A 17,914-nucleotide genomic window follows, 5' to 3' on the forward strand; every position below is an offset into this window, starting at 1 on the left:
GATACTGAGATATTTAAAGGGAAGTCTAACTCATGGAATTTGGTTCATCAAAGGTTCTTTATCTGTGACAGCGTATTGTGATGCAGATTGGGCTGGGTGTCCTATGGATAGGAGATCAATTAGTGGATTTTGTATTTTTTTAGGTTCTAATCCTTTATCATGGTCAGCAAAGAAACAACATACTGTAGCCAGGTCTTCTACTGAAGCAGAATACAGGGCACTAGCTCACACAGCAGCAGAACTATATTGGTTATGTGTTCTACTCAAAGATCTTCATGTTCCACTGCCCAAATGTCCATTGGTATTCTGTGACAACATCAGTGCTATCTCACTTGCCAACAATCCTGTATTTCATGCCAGGACTAAGCATGTTGAGATAGACTATCACTACATTAGAGAGTTAGTCACAAGCAAGCTACTGGATGTGCAATATCTCTGCACTAAAGATCAACTAGCTGATATATTTACCAAAGGCCTGTCAGTACAGAGGTTTCAATTTTTATTGTCCAAGCTTTCAGTTCGACCATCTCCCTTCAGCTTGAAGGGGGCTATTAGGCATGTAAATGATGATACATCGATGACTCAGTCAACAGCAGAAGAGGAAGACAATCAACAGTCAAGACAATGATAGTTTAGCAAATGATAGAGTGACAGCTGTACATAGGTTTTCTGTTAAAGTAACTGATTCTGTTTTGTAGTATAAATACATGTAACAAACCAAATGATAGAGAAGAATGAAAAACAAGATTCATTTGAGTGTAAGAACATTTGATTAAAAGTAACTCTCAAGAAAAGCAGACTCAATACAACTTAGAATTGTAGACTCAATACAACTAGGTCTCATCCTGTAGGTGCAAAGTCAGGTGAACCTAAAACAATTATGACCACACATTATGTGGATTTGATTTGAATGGCAGAAGACTTGATGAAGACTTGTGGATTTGATTTGAATGGCAGAAGACTTGATGAAGACTTGTTTTCAATTTGTGATATATATACAAGTGGGCCTAAAACAATTATGACCACACATTATGTGGAATTGAATGGCAGAAGACTTGATGAAGTCGTCTATGGAGATGAGCTCTATTATTAAAAATCTTGTCCCTGTTGTTCCACTGACCTGCTCAAGAGTTGTAAACAGATCAGAAGTATAGTATGTGTGTGTGAGATTGGAGTTGTCATAATGTTTCAATTGCTTCAGTTCCTCACTTTCGTCCTAGTTCTCATCGGCCTCAATGGAATTCTTCTAGTCACTTCCGAGAATTGTTCAGTCTCGTTTGATGTTGGATACCCGTTTCGACTTAATTCAGGTGACCAGATTGTGAGAAATGACGGGTTTATCTATCCCGGGTATAATACTTTGAATGATACTGGATATCCAGGATTAGTGATAAAATGTTTAGACTCCCGTCCGGTCATTAATATCTCCAACCACCACTATCTTGTGCGAGAGATAGATTACAGGAAGAAGTTTGTAAGAATAGTGGACGTGGATATAGTAGACCAAGATTGTCCTCAACCACGAAGAAATTTCTCGTTACAATCCACACTGTACTTGCGCTGTGGTATTGTTGGTGCAATTGTAGAAATTCCTCGATACTGAGAGAATTATTCGGATTTATGAGAGAATTATTTACTTCGGGAAATAAAACTTTTTAGGACCGTGTTTTGACTGTTTTCTGGTCCAAAAAAGCAATGATAAGCTCTCACCATCTCTGCAGTGCATTTGACGCCCATTTATCCAGTATCCTTGATGTCTTTTGAACGGTTCCACCTCTGTTCATGCAGGTCCACTAATAAATTTAAGGGTTATATTGATATACCCCCACCACTGGTTGCAATTAGGATTACCCTCCCATAATAATTGAAATTAGGATTTCCCCCCCAGCTTGACAGTCAAAAGGAGTCAATTAACAGTGGCCGTCAGTTGACTAGTCAAGAATTGTGAATTGTCTTAAATACCCTTTTTCTGTGAAAATTACAAAATTTGCCATTGGCACTGTTCAAAGCCCACAAGATGATGATGCATCATGACCATTGCAGCGTCCTTGCAGCACTAAATGTGACGGAGTACAGTGAACCCTTCTCAAGCTTAAGCTCTTGGAAATCGACCCATCAATACTCAATACTAGACGAAAACAATCATCACAGGAGTGTTTCGCGACTCACCTGGCAAGTAAACACAATCACTTATTTTACTGACAATACCACTAAGTAACTATATAACAACATATAGATTAAAAAAAACAAAGGATAGGTCTCTCACCGCTAGCAATACGCATTGATCTATTATATGTTATTCCATCGGAATTAGAAACGGCATATAATCTTACAGAACCATCATCACATCCAAGCGCTACACGTGGAGGTTCAAGTAGAGGTTTCATATGAAGTTCAATGGAGTCATTGTCATCATCACGAGATGTAGCTTCATTAATAGCATACCCATTGACTGCATGTTGGTATTCAGACACTAATGATTCCTGGATAGGTTCAACAGCCATCTGCCAGATTGATACTCCAATTGAATCTAGTACAACCTGCCAAAACAAAAAGTATGACATTACACATTTACGCCATCGGTACAAGTATCAAACACAAATTTTAAAATTGAATACCTTTTGCTTTATATCAAACAAATCCCACTCGGAAATCGACCCATCAATACTAGACGAAAACAATCTCCCAGAAGGCAAGTCTTACCAAGTGGAACGACACCACACCAACGATTGAACTCTCGAATGACTATCTCCATGTACTATCTCCTTTGTCTGTTGGAACCATTTCGAGTTTGGGCTTTGAGAGTTGTGGGCTTTGAACAGTGCCAATAGCAAATTTTGTAATTTTCACAGAAAAAGGGTATTTAGGACAATTCACAATTCTTGACTAGTCAACTGACGACCACTGTTAGTTGACTCCTTTTGACTGTCAAACTGAAATGCTACCCTAAGTAACAGTTTCCATTGCTGAGTTGCTAAATAGATAAAAAAAAAAATTAAAAAAAAAAAACCCATTGCTGGTTGCAAGGTCTAAGCAGATGACTCACCCTCCATTGGCGCAAAATTTCATCGTCACATGGTATACCATTTTATATAAAGGCCATTTCCTGGCAATCTGGCATGAATGAGAGGATCCTTCTTTTTTTCAATAAACGAATGAGAGGATCCTTCAGCTATGTATGTGTATGTATGTGAATGTTTTGTAAAACGATTTTATTTTTCTTCTGTGTTTATTATTATTTTTATTTTATTTTTGGTGGTCTATTTTTCCGTTAAAGATGTTTGGTGGTCTATGAATAAGCACAAAGAGATTACTAGTTTAATTTGCATAGGTCTATTCAGCTTTTACTACTAGATCAAGTACCAAAGGGTTCAAGTGACATACAAATCACAGTTATATGATGCCATGATGAAACTCAATATATATTAAGTGCAATCAAAATCAAACCTCCCATCTCCAAGCAACTGTTATCTGCACATCAACTTTTTAATGCGACTCCAGTCCTATAATGCCTGAAGCTTTGAACTCTACGCCACTAAAAGGTTGCCTCATCTGCAACATGGGGAAACTATCAACACTTGCAGACAACTGATTCGAAAACTTCATACATTAACAGAGATGGACATCTTATAGCAAGTAATGTACCTTCATTGGCATCGCCCATGTTAAAATCGTCCTCATCGTCATCAAAATCTTCGTTCTGCAAAATTGCGAGAAGGGCGTAAGTGTCTTGACTAGAAGACAATACTGAATCTCTCTTCCCCACCCACCCCACATGAGAGAGAGAGAGAGAGAGAGTCTAGGACGTGTAAAAACGACTCATCCCCGTACATTTTGACCAATATAGGGTATTTTCTTTTATATCTAGCTGATTATTTCAGATCTGAGTTGCTCAGGAATTTTCTGTTTTTTTGAAAGAGGGGGGGGGGGGGGGTTGCCGAAGTGCAAGTTGGTATACCCACAAGGCTTTTATAGCCAAACTACATTGCTAATACAAAAGTCACATAACTATCACAATTGTGTAACAGACTGGGTTCAAATCCATATGAGTCTCAAGACGCCATAACTCATGGTACTAACCTGGTTATAATCCCCATCATCACTAAATTCTGCATCCTCCAGTTCTGGTTCTTCTTCATTATCCTCATCTTCACCTTCTTTCTTTTTTCTTTCTCGCCTTTCTCAGCTTTGCCCTAAACATGTTAACAATCAAAGGCTTCACTAAAACATTGCAGTAATGACTGAACATACAAAAGATCATGCATAGAAACACAAATTATGGAAATCGTGACGCCAGAATGTTTCACAGAGAAATACTCGTGAACAACATTTTCTCAGAAACCAAACTGAAGTCTACTTTACGTAGGGAAGAAAATATATATAAAGAGTCAAAGGTTTGTTATTTCCATGGAACACAGAGAGTAGAAACATGGGAAAGTTTAAAACAGATTCGCAGAGCCAGTATCAAGAACAAGAGGATATTCGACTTTATCTAAAACCAAGAAGAAGAAATAAATAAACCATTTTAAAAGAAGGGAAAAAGAACAGAACGTCTTAAGAGGAATTTTCATAACAAATTCAAGTCTATTCACAATAAATTAAGACAAAGACTAGTGAATATCCTAGACATTACCTCAATCTTCTCGTCAAGCTTCTCTAAGAAATCTAGCTTTTGTAGACCTGCCACAACAACGTTGGATCTGTTAGATATTTGGATGTAGTAATGTCCCAGTACGTACACATCAAACACCAGCATACTTTTGAAAGAAACAAAGTAATAAAAAAACAAAATTAAAAGGAAGAGAGTATTGCCACAATACTTACCTGATTCTGGATTCCAGCGTACTTTCCTTGGGTCATGTGCACGCCTTGAACCTGACATCTTTTACTATGTGAGGAAACCGTTTGGAATGCTTAAAGTAGAAAAACAATGTAGACATTAGTAATTCCTTTATTTGCAACTATTCTCACATTGATCGGCTGCATACCTTGAACTAGTTCTAGAGGAAAATTAGCAGGAGTAAGCCTGAGATGAGATGCAAGGGAGTCACGCTTTGATCGACTATTTGGCTTGCCCCTATCAGAATACCGCTCAATCTTGGTGTCCTTGAATTCTGAAATAACAATGCACAGGGAATATGAGAAAATAAACTTGAGATGGTATAGTTGTAAGAAACGGGAGCAGTAATTAATAGAACTTCCAAAATAGAATATCTTTATGTTGAAATTTTAATATTTTTTCAAGTTTAAAATGTGTTAGCCTGATGCATACATTGTTTTTGAATTTCTTATCAGGCTGCTGGATGCATAACGAATATTTGGTATCTATTGAAGTTTTCTGTCGAATGTTGTTTTTAAGCCTAGACTACATCAGATTGTTTTTGGTTTTCATTTTATAATTTTACTATGTTGGAGTTCAAAGTGCCACAAAGGATGCTCCTAAACATGTCAGACCAGCGTAGTAGAATAAAGAACTTCGAGAGCTCTACCAAGTAATCCTAGAACTCCGGCTAATTATACTGTTTTGAGTTTTTGACTCGGGTCGTTTAGAACTGTATACGCTACTACAGTGCTTGATGAACAAATCATCAATTACTGCATTATTCTCCACTTCTGCTATTTGAAATCTTTGCGCAGTTCATAAAGGATCTGCAAGATGAGACTCATTCTTAAGCCTGGCAAAATCCTGCAGATAAACTAGAGATGGTCAGATAAGGAGCAATTAGGCCATGGCGCCGCGAGTCTTTTACAATCTGCAGGGACTATATTCTTTTGATTTACAACCATCAATGACCATACCGGAAAAAACAACAGAGTTACAACCATCAATGGTGTATTATCCGTCAACATAAACTCTTGTATTTCAGGTGAGACTCCAAAACAGAAACCGTTTCTGTCAAATACATTCGTAGTATTATCTTCTGAAACATGTTTCATTCTAGGCATATATCCAGCCTCCATCATTTCCATTGTAAGCATGTCCGGTTCAGCATAAATACATAGCAATTGCGGGTGTGATATATCACTCACTGAGAACACATGGACTTTCTTTTCGACCTCGATCCAGCAGTCTTTCTGATTCCCTTTTCTCTCATAGTTCTTCTTACCTGCCGTACTTCATTACACATACCAGCTTCTGCATAAATATTTGCCAGGGTCACATACGGAGCAGCACTACAAGGATCCATCTTAAATAGCTGGTTTGCAGCTTCCCTTCCAAGTTGTACTTCACCGTAAACCCTACACGAACCCAAAAAGGAAGACAGCATCACAACATTTGGCTCAAAGGGCATCTCATCCATCGTCTTCTTTGCCTTGGTGAGTTGGCCAGTTTTGCCATAAAGGTCAACCATGCATGCGTATTGGTCTAGTTCAGGAATCAGGTCATACTCGATTCCCATTTTGTCAAAGTATTCTGTTGCTCTATCCACGAGGCCAGCAACGTTACAAGCAGTTAACACAGCAGTTAAGCATATGTTATCGGGTCTCATGCCTTGTTCCTTGATTAATTGCTCAAATAGCTCCAAGCCATCTTCTCCTCTTCCACCCTGAGCATACACTGTAATCATTGGCGTCCATAAAATGTTATTCCTGTGATCCAGTTGATCACAGATGGGGCTAGCCTCATCAATGCTGCCGCACTTGGAGTACATATCTATGAGAGAGCTGGCCACAAATACACTTGTCTCTTAACCTAGTTTTGTTACCAAAGAATGGATTTGGGTTCCCTGTGGACGCAGTGCCAGAGCGGCACAAGCATTCAAAATGGTAGAGAAGGTAATCAAGGTATAATTCGTTGGACAGATATTCTGTTTTTGCATTTCCAGAAAAAGTGTCAAGGCCTGCTCACCGCACTGGTTTTGGGAATATGCAGCAATCATGGAATTGAGAAGAATAACATCCCTGTGAAGAGTGTCGTGATATAAGGATATAGCGAGGTTGATCTTACCGCATTTGGAGTAAGAATCAATGAGAGAAGTGACGACATAATTGTTAGTGACAGCCGAGTTTGATTACATGTGCATGGAGGGATGCAGACAATTGGGAGTTGGGTCTAATATGAGTGGCCAACATGTGTTTAAACAAAGAAAAAACTTGTATAGCATGGCCATTTTGGCCGAAGGCAGCTATGATGGAGGTCCAGAGGCGTGATCGTGTTGCTCCATGGTGTCGAAAACAGATTTGGCATCGAGGATGAGGCTAGATTTGGCATACATATTAACAAGGGCGGTGTTGATGAAGATGTTGTGTTGATACCAGCCAGTTTGAAGAATCCGGTGAATTTGCAAACCAAAGCAGAGGTGAAGAATTTGGGTGCAAGGATTGAGAAGGGTGCAGAGAGTGAACTTAGTGGGCTTTATCCCACGGGCATTTAGGAGAAGAAAGGAGTTGAATGCTTGGAGGAAATGGGCATGTTGAGTGACGATAATAGCAGCAGAGTGAGAAGCTTGTATGTGGTTGGGCAAAACAAGAGCAGCAGAATGGGAGTAACTTGTTGTATGAAGAAGAAGTCGAAGTGGTGTTGATTGAGTGAACAAATGGCGGGGGTTAAGATGACAAGAAAGGCTAATTAGCATCAAAGCAGCAAGGAAAGGAAAGGAAGATTGTTTGTTGCCTTGAAAGTTTTGTTGGGGCTGGGCTTGTTAGTCGAGTGAGCGGGAGCGAACGATCTTGGGAGAAGGGGGGTATTCGGACAAAAATAACTTGTCGGCGTTTACATGTCATGCAATCCAAGCTTTTAATTTCTCTTCACTCACTTTCGTTCTCTCGCGCCAGAAACTCCCTTCGCTCTCCCCTATATCTTCTTCCTACCCAAAACTCTCCACTGCCAAAATCCATCACTCCCCGGCACACACTCTCTATCTCTTCTTCACAACACCCCACAATATTTCGCTTTCTCGCTGGAAAATTGGTCAAGAATCAGGTTTCATTACTTTTTGTGCAACTGTTGGCACAACTGCAGCAGGGTAACTTTCTCAACAGTCCCGACAGCAAGGGGTGCGGCAAATCCTTGCGATTAAAGAAGGTAAGTTCCAAAGTTCTACCTTTTCTACTATATCTGTTCATCAAAGTTTTTAGCTTTCCTTTTGATTGTATCTCAATTGTGCTTTGTGGTTTATACTTTATTCTGGGTTTTCTTTGAAATAAATCTCACTTTTGGATTTTATTGAATATTTTTTTGTTAGTTTATCATGAAAGATGAAAAATGGTATCGAAACTAAGAATGAAGGAAGCATAACTCATTTAAATGGTATCGAATCTTCTCGCTTGGTTTCTCGTTTGTGATCATGGGTTGTATGGCGAAGTGCTCACGTGAAGTTTAATGATAGTGGAATTTTGAGATTTGGTGGTTTGAATGTGGGGTATTGAAGGCACCAGCTAATGTGAGAATGTAAGTAGTTGTTGGTGTTTAATCTCCAATTGCTTCTGTTGGAATTTCTGCTGAAAACAACTAACTTTATAGTATTGATTTTGGTAGAGAAATTAGTTTAGCTGCTGTCTTTATATAGCTTCTTATCATTTCAGTTGTTGTTATGTTCTAATTTGCTGAGAAATTTGAAATATTTGATTGTTGCGTCTTACTGATTTTGGAGAGTAATGTTGCCCTTTTATTTGGTTCAAACTAGTTATTGGTCCTTTAAATGTTCAGTTCAGCTCAATTTTCTATTCTTGAACTCTATTACGATACTGTGTTGAGTGTGTTCTGTGGTTAAATTATTTTACGATAATACCCCTATAAATAAGTTTCTATGACTCTTTTCAGGTATCTTGTGGGAATATCAGCTGCGGCTGCAGCACTTTGACTATTGCAGTTACTACTATGTGTACTGAAGTTGGTAAGGAAGTCACCTATTATTCCTTCTCGAAACCATGCTTGGCTAATATTTGCTGGTGATCAGGTATAACTTTTTTGTGTTAAGATTGAGTATTAGCTAGTCATTTTGGTAGAATATAGAGAATGCTTTATTCCGCAATGTATTTGTTAAAACTAGTATGGAAGTAAATAAGTAATGGAACATGTGAAGATTTCATGGCCTATGGGGAGATTTCATGGTTTGAATAGTATGAACTATGAACAAATGTTACGCATGATTCTTCTGTACATTTTACTTGTGACGCATATGGTGGTACTTATTTTGTTCTTGAGAAACATAAATTGCTGTTTGAAAGGTAGTTTGTACTGAAGGACGAATAACTCATTTTCAGGAGAGGAAAAACATAGAATAGATGCATTGGTCATAAGTATAGAGGTTGGTAAGCGCAGGATTTAGGTGTCACAACTCACAATCTGTACATTTTGTCAATTATTGATCTATGGAGGAGGCATTTTTGTGTGATCTGTGTCATTTACTATGTGTTGATTATTATTATTTTGCCCCTTTTTTGTTTTCTTTTTATTCTGTGATGCTGTCTCTTACTTCAAGCCTTACAAGTAATATTTCTAACGTACTAGAGATTTGGTGTAATACACACACACAAAACACACAAAATTAGGTATTTAGGAGATTTCTTGTGATTTGGGCTTTTCAGAACAATTGAGTATTCTATGGACTTATGGAGGGCTTTCTGGAAAGTTGTTAAGAAAAAAGTTAATTCTTGTCAAATGGTTAATTTTTCTATAAGCTTGAACTTGTAGAGGGTAGAATATTATGTATATCAAGAGAGCAAGGAAGTCTGCATGTAGGTATAGGTCGGAGATACCTAGAAGTGGGGTGGAATGGTCGATCTCACACTTTCACTTCCATCCTCCTTGGTTGGCCTTTTCCCAAATAAGATTTTTGGTTATGCTAGGCGACTTGACTCTTTCCTATCCTCATGCAAAAGGTACACTTTATGATAGGCCCCAAATCTTGATATATCACAAAGATTGCCAAAGTTCATTAAGAAAATCAACTAATTTCGTTTTAGAAATCATCGCTAGCTGGGTCACAACTCCACCTTCTAGACACCAAGAAAGTGTACAACTTTGAAATTTTGGTAAAATGCCATAAAAATTTGAGGGGTTTTGCTGAAAATAGATTGAATTAAGTTCTCTAAGTGATTAGAGTGCATTGGTATTGATTTGGGTGATGAAATCAAAGCTTCAAGTGGTGAGTTTGTTGAAATTTTCGTGTTCTTTGCTCCGTCTTCATTTTTCATCATCTAGAATTGATATTTTGAGTAGAAATCATGTTGTAGACACTACCCTATCATTATTCTATGATAACCATACAAAATTATTTAGTTTTTAAGTGTTTAGACATGATTTTCATCGGTTTTTGTTAGGTATTTGTAGAAACACGAATTTAAAGCTAAGTAGTTGTAATTTTCATTGTGTTAGTTGATTTTATTGAATTGAGGATATGAACAGTAATAGTGGAGTCAATTTCGATTGTCGTTGATGAATTTTAAATCATCTTTATAATCGTAGAGTGTAATTTAGGGTTTGGTATTTCGGTTAGACACTAGAGAATTCTCGTTGGTTTAGAGTATGACTAAATGATTAATATAAGTTACCAATATTTATTTTCAGTGGTTTGGAATGGAAGAGATCTAGTGGTTGCGAGTTAACCGAGGTTTGGTTTTTTGGTTGCGAGTAGAATGTAGGTGGATATTACTTCTCTTAGTCATTTATGAAAAATATATATTGTATGATATTTTGATGTGATGTGTGTGATAAGCTTGGTTGTGTTGTAGAATGATTGGCTATATGGTATTGGTTTTAGAGATGGAAGTTTAGTTGATTGTGTAGCTTGCTATATTATTGAGCTATGATTACGAGTTGAAGCCCAGTAAGTATTGATTAATGGTGTAGGTAATTTAAATTAGCCGCGGGCTTGTCTTTTAAATGGGCCGTGGGCTTTGTCATTTAAATTAGCCGCAGTTATGGGGTTTCTAAGAGATGAATGCTTCCTTAATGAAATCCAGGAAATCCCACATACTTTTATGGGTATCCATTTATCTCTATAAATTATTTAGAACGTGTTTTGATTTGTGGAATGTACTCAGGTTGTGGTAGATATTGCTATGACATCGTAATATTTATTTGAAGTAATGTCTATGTTATTACCCAAGAAAGTTTTTTTTATTACCTTGATAAAGTTTATGTTTTTTGTTTTTTTTAATCTATGTAGGGACTCGGCAAATACCAACCATGCGGAACCATTTTTTACACTTGTCGTGATATTTGATTATTAACTTCATCCGATGCTAGTGTATCTCGCTTGTTCCCTCTTGGACTTTGATTCACCTCCACTCTCATCTTCTTTAAGTTTGATTATTAGTGTAAATATGCACCATATGTTTAGGTGCAACTGGAGCGTGAGAGCTTTGTAATGAAACATTTTGTTGAGTCTTACGTGTACTTTGTTGTATGTATTAAATTTATAGCCAAAAAATTGCATATCAGACTACCAATACAATGACCACATTAGTAATTGCTGAGACTCTTAAAGGGATTTGTGACATGATAAAATAAAAACTTCTCATTGTGTAGAATTGAGTTTAATTAATTATGCCAAAGTGGTACTTTTCGGGGACTTTTGATTTCCTAACTTCAAAACATTTGAGTAATAGGGTTATATGGTTTGGCTAATTTTAACCTGAACATAGTATTTCAATCTTTTAACTTAACATGGTTACGTCGTGGTTTGACTAAAATTTTATCTCAACATTTTGAATTTTTTTTTTTAATGTGTTTAAATTTTAGTCCAAGGTGTGGTGGTCAATTTTTTTTTCATAAGAAAATTTATAATTAAATAATAATAATTAAAAAAGTACATAATTATTAATTATTAACGAAATGCCATGTTCAAACTCCTCACTCGCAATGCAAGATACTAGTTAGTAAAGGGGCTTTATCGTCATAATAAAAAAAAAATGTTACTGGCGGGGCTTTGCAATGGCGGAAAGAGAGGAGGAGGATGAAACCCTAGTAGTAGAAGACATGAAGAAAGAAATGAGCAGTAATAATAATAATAATAATAACCACGATGAAGACATGGAAGATAAAGAAGAAGAAGACTCGAGCAGCTCTTCTTCTGACTCTGAAGAAGATGTTCAAAATGTGGAGAAAGCATTAGCTGACAATATCTCTCTCTCTCTCTCTCTCTCAAACCAGACATGTATGATGGAGCCAGGGCAAGTGAGAACGAATAGGGAGGATAGTAAAGGTTTCTCTCTCAAACCAGACGTGTATGATGGAGCCAGGGCAAGTGAGAACGAATAGGGAGGATAGTAAAGGTTTCTCAGTTAGTATCAGTTTGTATAAAAGGGGCTCACTCTATGCATATGCTGCGTTTTGGTGACAAAATAAGTGATTGCTTATGGGATATCTAGCTATATCTAACTTATGGGATTAGGAAAGGGGTCAATGCAAAACTCGAAGCTCAAAACTAAGGATTGAAATGCTTGGTCAAGGCAAGAAGTATAACAAGCATGAATATATCACTGTGTCAAAGATTCACAGATATATTGGCCATTAGATTTAGGCTGGATAGATGAAGTATCCTACCATGTGACCAACACATTTCCATATCACTTCCATCACTAAGGCTGTGTTTGGTTCGTGGAAAATGGGAGAAAAGAAAATGTTTTCTTGGATTTTAAATTCTATAAAGTGTTTGGTAGACTATGGAAAATGATAAACAGAGAAAACATTTTCCATTCAGGGCTAATAATGAGGAAAACAACATCTTTTTTAAATCAAAAGAAGTTGCTTTCCTTTTGTCTGTCGGGCGAGATTTGCTGAAGTTATTTCGTAGAGGAACTAGAAAGTCACTCGTGCGTACAGAGTTATCAGGTTTTAGGTGGGGTTTGATCCAAAGGGACCAGTTTTAAAATTGTGAACCAAACAATTAGAAAACACATTCTTCGAAAATAGATTCTGGTAAATTAGTTTCTTGATTTTCTCTTTCTTTGAGAATCAAAATTCGTTGAACCAAACACAGCCTAAATGCCTAAAAGTAAAGTTTCATACTTTTATAGCAGAACTATGTTCACAGGGAAAAATGCTTGTTGTTTATGAAATGAAGTGCTTGGAGGTTGTTCCAGAACCCCGACAATGCTATGTTACATGGACACGCCATATTTCAAAAATAATCCGGTGTCCGATCACATTATCCACGTGTCCGTGTCGACACAAATACGCATACATATTGTATGTGATATACTTCAATTTTTTATATTTCGCCGTGTCAGACACTTCTTATCCGTGTTGGATACGGACACACGCATTTGTGTCAATGTAAGTTAACAACAATGGAATCAAATGGGCGGATTGAAAGCAAGTGTTAAGCATTGGAAAGTCGCACATATTTGGACCCTGACTTTTCCATTGAATAGGACAGGATACATGTACTCACATGCTAGGGAAAATCAATGGAACTTACAAAGGTCGGCTTCCTAAAAGTACTTTGTATATTAGGAAGGACATATTTTATCCCCTATCTTGATATTTGCAATAAACTTCACAATTCCAGTTATTAAAATAAATGAATAATCAAGGGATTATGACACTTGAAGCCTTGCTCAAGGATGTACCAAAGATCCCCGAGCCCTCAAAAATATGTACTAGTGTTCTGCCCCCCACCCATCCACACACACACACAAAATAATAATAATAATAATAATAATAAAGAATTAAATAACTAAAGATACTAAAATAAACAATGAGTAAAATAGAACTTTGTAACTCAAAAACTCTCACTTGTTTGGGATGCCTCTTCAAGATAATATGGAGAAGATTTCCAATAGTTCGAGTCCAAACTCCTATAGATTAAGGTCATCATCTCTACCACTTTACTCTTATCGCAACTCAACATCCTGCATGTCAAAGACCATTGTGGGTGGGAAAAACTAGTACATATATACCATGACTGGTTACTCTTCAAGTAATAAGTATAATAAAAGCGATTAAATCTAACCGAGTGTACAAAATTATTGCATGATGTAACACATAAAAAACTATACATTAAATCTTATCCAACATAACGGTGGGCTAAATGAGCTCATACAGCGACATGTCTCTACACTATATGATAGCCGGGTCTTTAGGAGTCCCACTTCTCAACCGAACAGTGTATTTCCAATCTCTTTATTTTAAGATTTTAGAACCACCTCCCTTAATTATTCTAAATTTCTAATTAGTTTTTTTCTTTTTAAACAATTTGCAAAAAACTCCTCCTCTTTACTGAAATTAGAATTAGTTTCATATTATTTAAAATACTTTAAAAAATCTCTTTCACATTACTGAAATTATATTCAACCCCTCCTAATATTTTTATATTATTATTTAGATTAAAACTAAAATTTAAAAAATTATACTATCGGAGACATAGGTTAGAGCGACAAAAATCATACCATCCGAGAAATATTAGAACAACAAGTTTAAAGACTTGAAAAAACACCGATGCGTAGCACGGTTCACATACTTGTTATACTAAATTACCCATGACCAGCTAAATAAATCTTTGCCGTAGATGTTATGAAGTAAAACATCGAGAAACCAAAATGGGAGCATCAAACTCTTAAATTTAGGAAGTAATAAGTTAATTAAAAAGAAAAAAGAAAGACACTCACTGGGAAAAGGATATAAGGCTCTTGTGCGGCGTAACTACCAAAGTCTCCACGCCCACGTCCACGGCCTCGCCCTCTGTAGGCCATCTCTTCTTCTAAGGAATTGACAGTTAAATCTTTATTTTATTACAAAAAAAACATAGAACAAACCTTAGAATTGCAATGTTGGGGAGAATCAATGTTCTAAGGGTGTGTTTGTTAAAATTTTACTAATGGAAAGGAAATGAAATAAAAAGAGTGGTCCACTATGGAAAGGAAAGGAATGGAATGGAAACAGTTTCAAAATGGTGTCTGTTTGGTAAACTGTGGAAAGGAAAGTAAAACTGGGGAATATAGTCTCCGAGCATGTTACCACAAGCAATATAGTCTCCGAGCACTTCAACCCACTTCAACAACCTAGGTATTGGCTTACCTTTATAGGTTTTCCTTTTCGGGTTTGCCTGCCGACCTAAAACAATATACACAACTTGTTAGTCATATTCTTTTTTTTTTCGTTAAACTTGTTAGTCATATTCACAAAAACAAAAGATACTTCGTAACACTTTTATAATTACATGTCATGCCACAATTTTAAAATAATAATCAAACGGGCATCGTATTGTAAAGGAAAATACTCATCAATCGGTTCAACATATATATAGTCAAAACATATATAAGTTGGATTGACACAAATCCAAATGGGTCAAAAACTACACTCCAAGCTCTACAATGTTTGTTCACACTCAAAATCTTGAATCCGACTTAGAAATTTACTTAACCTAATTGTAAACACAGAACTTCGTCAGAAAAATTCTGGCTGACCTCTCTGTACTAAAACAGTCGTAACTTTTTTTGTATAACTTGGATTAGTACAAGGTCAATTGGGTATGAAACTGCCCTAGATTATCTACAACTAACCTTCAGACCATGAAAGCAGGTTCCTAACAGAAAATGCACAGAATGCCACCAAACACAGAGCATCGTCAGATAAATCTCTTTTGTACTAGAACAGTCGTAACTTACTGTGCAGATATAAACAGTGACTAATACTACCAAGGATTTATACCATGATTAATAGAATGTATTATAAACTGTTTTAAGATTAAGCACGAATAAAATATTAAGAATAACAAATATAATATTAACTAACATGAAAATGTATGCGATATCGACATGATATAACATAATTCACAATAAACGAAGTAAAACGAGATAATATATGACAACGTAAGGAAGTAACTAATAAAGTTGAGGTAGCAAAATACAAGAAGTTGACTATACAGTTCTTATAACTCATACCAGAATAAAGTTGAGGACATTCTTACAGCAAAGTGTGTCAGAAAACAATATGGCAGATAGACTGCTTTAACATAAGACGATAAGAACTAAGATATCACACTAATCTCCCATTATACTATTGTGATTTTTCCAATTGGACTACAAGAAAAAAAAAATTGATATAAGGGGTTCATGCATCTAAACTAGCTTACCAGCCATTAGTCTAATTGTTCTAACCACACCAAAAATTCACAAGAACGGCTAGTGCATTGAATGAAATTGATTGCTTGCTTTTTATTAGTATGCAATGTGGTGGCATATTTATATTACTAACCAACAGTAATCAATGTCCTCATTGTCTGTAAAGCCCTAGAAACTCATACATCTATAGTTAGTCAGAAAAAGGCATGCTCCCATTATACGAGGAATGACGTCGCTTAATTGATAGAATTAGGAAATATATCTCAAATTCTTAGTTACTAGTCTTGAATTCTACATTGATAATTCGAAAAAATTTATTCTTTGAAGAGAAAAAAAAAAAATAGTATAACAAACGATTATTGATTGATACCTTGTAGCGCTAAAAAAACTTGGCTTGTGAAGAGAAACAAGCACAAGAATGACCAGAGAAGAGAGGAGTGAAGAAGAGGACGTAGCTTTGGAGATGGGCGTTGCTCTCTCTCTCGACTCATTTTTTTTTTTTTCCTTTTCCTTTCCGCTAAATTTTTTGGGGCATGGCACGGACTCAAAATCGTTTCCCTTTCTGTGGTTCTGTTTCCATACGGAAAAGTCTTTTCCTTTCAAACAAACACCCAAAAAAACTAAGGAAAAACAAACAGGCCCTTAGTGTTCAATACCCCTTACAGTTTCAAGGAAAACGATCGACCAGAAATTGCAGTGGGATGGCTTTTTGCATCAGCTAGAAAGAATGTTGCTAAATTGAGTGGTTATGGTGCCATTCCTCGTTGCTTGCAAAATGTGCCTTCCGAGGCACAACTGCTGGTAGGTGATTGATTACTTGATGGCTAACTTGCTTCAGTTTGCAGCTAAACTTTTTGTGTCTGATAGCGTAATGCATTTGACAGGCAACTGCTGCTGAGGTACAGGATCTTATTGTTTCTGGAAAACGATTGGAGGCCCTTCAGTATGCTCAAGAAGGTCAGTTCTGGGGCTTCACATTTCAACTTGCTGTAGATCTTGGTACTCAGGTCAGCCTTACTGTGATTTTTGTAATTCCTATAATTGAGTGTGTGTGCCTTTCTGTTTAAAGTTTATCCGGATCAGCCTTTTTCACACTTTGTACTAGTGTTTGACCAGGCTTCCATTTGTTTGCTTGGTTGCCACTTCCGTTGGTTAAACTTATATGGTTATGGCTGTTATTGTCTGGAAGCCTCATTATTTTTGTGAATGTGTAGAAAATTTGGTGGTATGACATTCTCTGGCTCCATCCCTTTTTCTGTAAAACATGATAATGACTTCCAGCACCTGACTCACCAGACTTTGCTTTCTAGACTTTTTTGTTAATTAATATGAACGAAGAATAGTTCTTACTTGTTTTTGTTGTACAGGTTGGTCCCAGTTCAGTGGTCGATGATTCAAACATATGTAGAAAACATATAATTGATTTTTGTGTGTATGTTTTGGTATACATGCATTTTGGTATTTTTGTAGAAGATAACTATTTTGTTGTCTGCGCGTGATTTTCAGGTTTGCAGCAGTTCAGCTCCACCTGCTGTTGCTAATAGAAGCAAACATCTTCAAACCTCAAATCACAAGGCCTGCAGCAGTTTTGCCCTCAGTTGCTAAGAAGTAAACATCTTTCCTATTAGGGGTGGTCTGACAAATTTTAGTTCTGAACTTCTGTAATTTTAGTTTTGAAAATTCTTTTGTGTAATTTATCACATGGTAAGACCGTTCAGATTGAATGTGAAATGGAACTTCTGATCAAGTATGATATTGGCAGACACCATTTTGGTAGAAGACATTGGTAGACACTCCATATTTTAGTTCTGACATATATCAGAACAATAGAGTAGTAGTCTGACAAATATTTTAGTTCTGACATATGTTAGTTCTGAAGCTAAAGGAATTACCAATGGAA

At 36.6% G+C, this 17,914-nt stretch overlaps 1 protein-coding gene, 2 long non-coding RNA genes and 1 pseudogene across 7 annotated transcripts in view; 3 read left to right on the forward strand and 1 right to left on the reverse strand.

Moving 5' to 3' along the window:
- Nucleotides 1-17,914, forward strand: part of LOC147500626 (O-fucosyltransferase 1-like) — a 120,559-nt pseudogene that overhangs the window by 81,435 nt on the left and 21,210 nt on the right. The window lies entirely within an intron of this gene.
- On the reverse strand, nt 3,309-16,525 carry LOC147500632 (uncharacterized). 4 transcript variants are annotated; one of them, XM_086562240.1, is made up of 10 exons: nt 16,385-16,525; nt 14,909-14,996; nt 14,560-14,651; nt 13,688-13,803; nt 4,989-5,114; nt 4,825-4,875; nt 4,634-4,680; nt 4,081-4,193; nt 3,646-3,700; nt 3,309-3,552 (listed from the first exon to the last, which is right to left on the reverse strand). In XM_086562240.1, the coding sequence occupies exons 4-10, from the start codon at nt 13,800-13,802 to the stop codon at nt 3,487-3,489; spliced, it is 573 nt and encodes a 190-aa protein (XP_086418366.1). In that variant the 5' UTR covers nt 13,803; nt 14,560-14,651; nt 14,909-14,996; nt 16,385-16,525; the 3' UTR covers nt 3,309-3,486. The 4 variants fall into 4 exon arrangements, with proteins under 4 accessions (XP_086418366.1, XP_086418368.1, XP_086418369.1 ...); XM_086562242.1 differs by having other exon boundaries at nt 14,969-15,004; nt 16,385-16,524; XM_086562243.1 differs by lacking the exon at nt 14,909-14,996 and having other exon boundaries at nt 14,560-14,672; nt 16,385-16,511.
- On the forward strand, nt 7,865-9,544 carry LOC147500633 (uncharacterized). Its single transcript, XR_015196456.1, has 3 exons — nt 7,865-8,026; nt 8,187-8,392; nt 8,765-9,544. It is a non-coding gene; the product is annotated as an uncharacterized LOC147500633 (long non-coding RNA).
- LOC147500634 (uncharacterized) lies at nt 15,939-17,898 on the forward strand. The gene is made up of 3 exons (XR_015196453.1): nt 15,939-16,815; nt 16,899-17,021; nt 17,521-17,898. It is a non-coding gene; the product is annotated as an uncharacterized LOC147500634 (long non-coding RNA).

The sequence above is a fragment of the Coptis chinensis genome, chromosome 5 (assembly GCF_015680905.1).
Source record: "Coptis chinensis isolate HL-2020 chromosome 5, ASM1568090v1, whole genome shotgun sequence".
NCBI classification, from domain to species: domain Eukaryota; kingdom Viridiplantae; phylum Streptophyta; class Magnoliopsida; order Ranunculales; family Ranunculaceae; genus Coptis; species Coptis chinensis.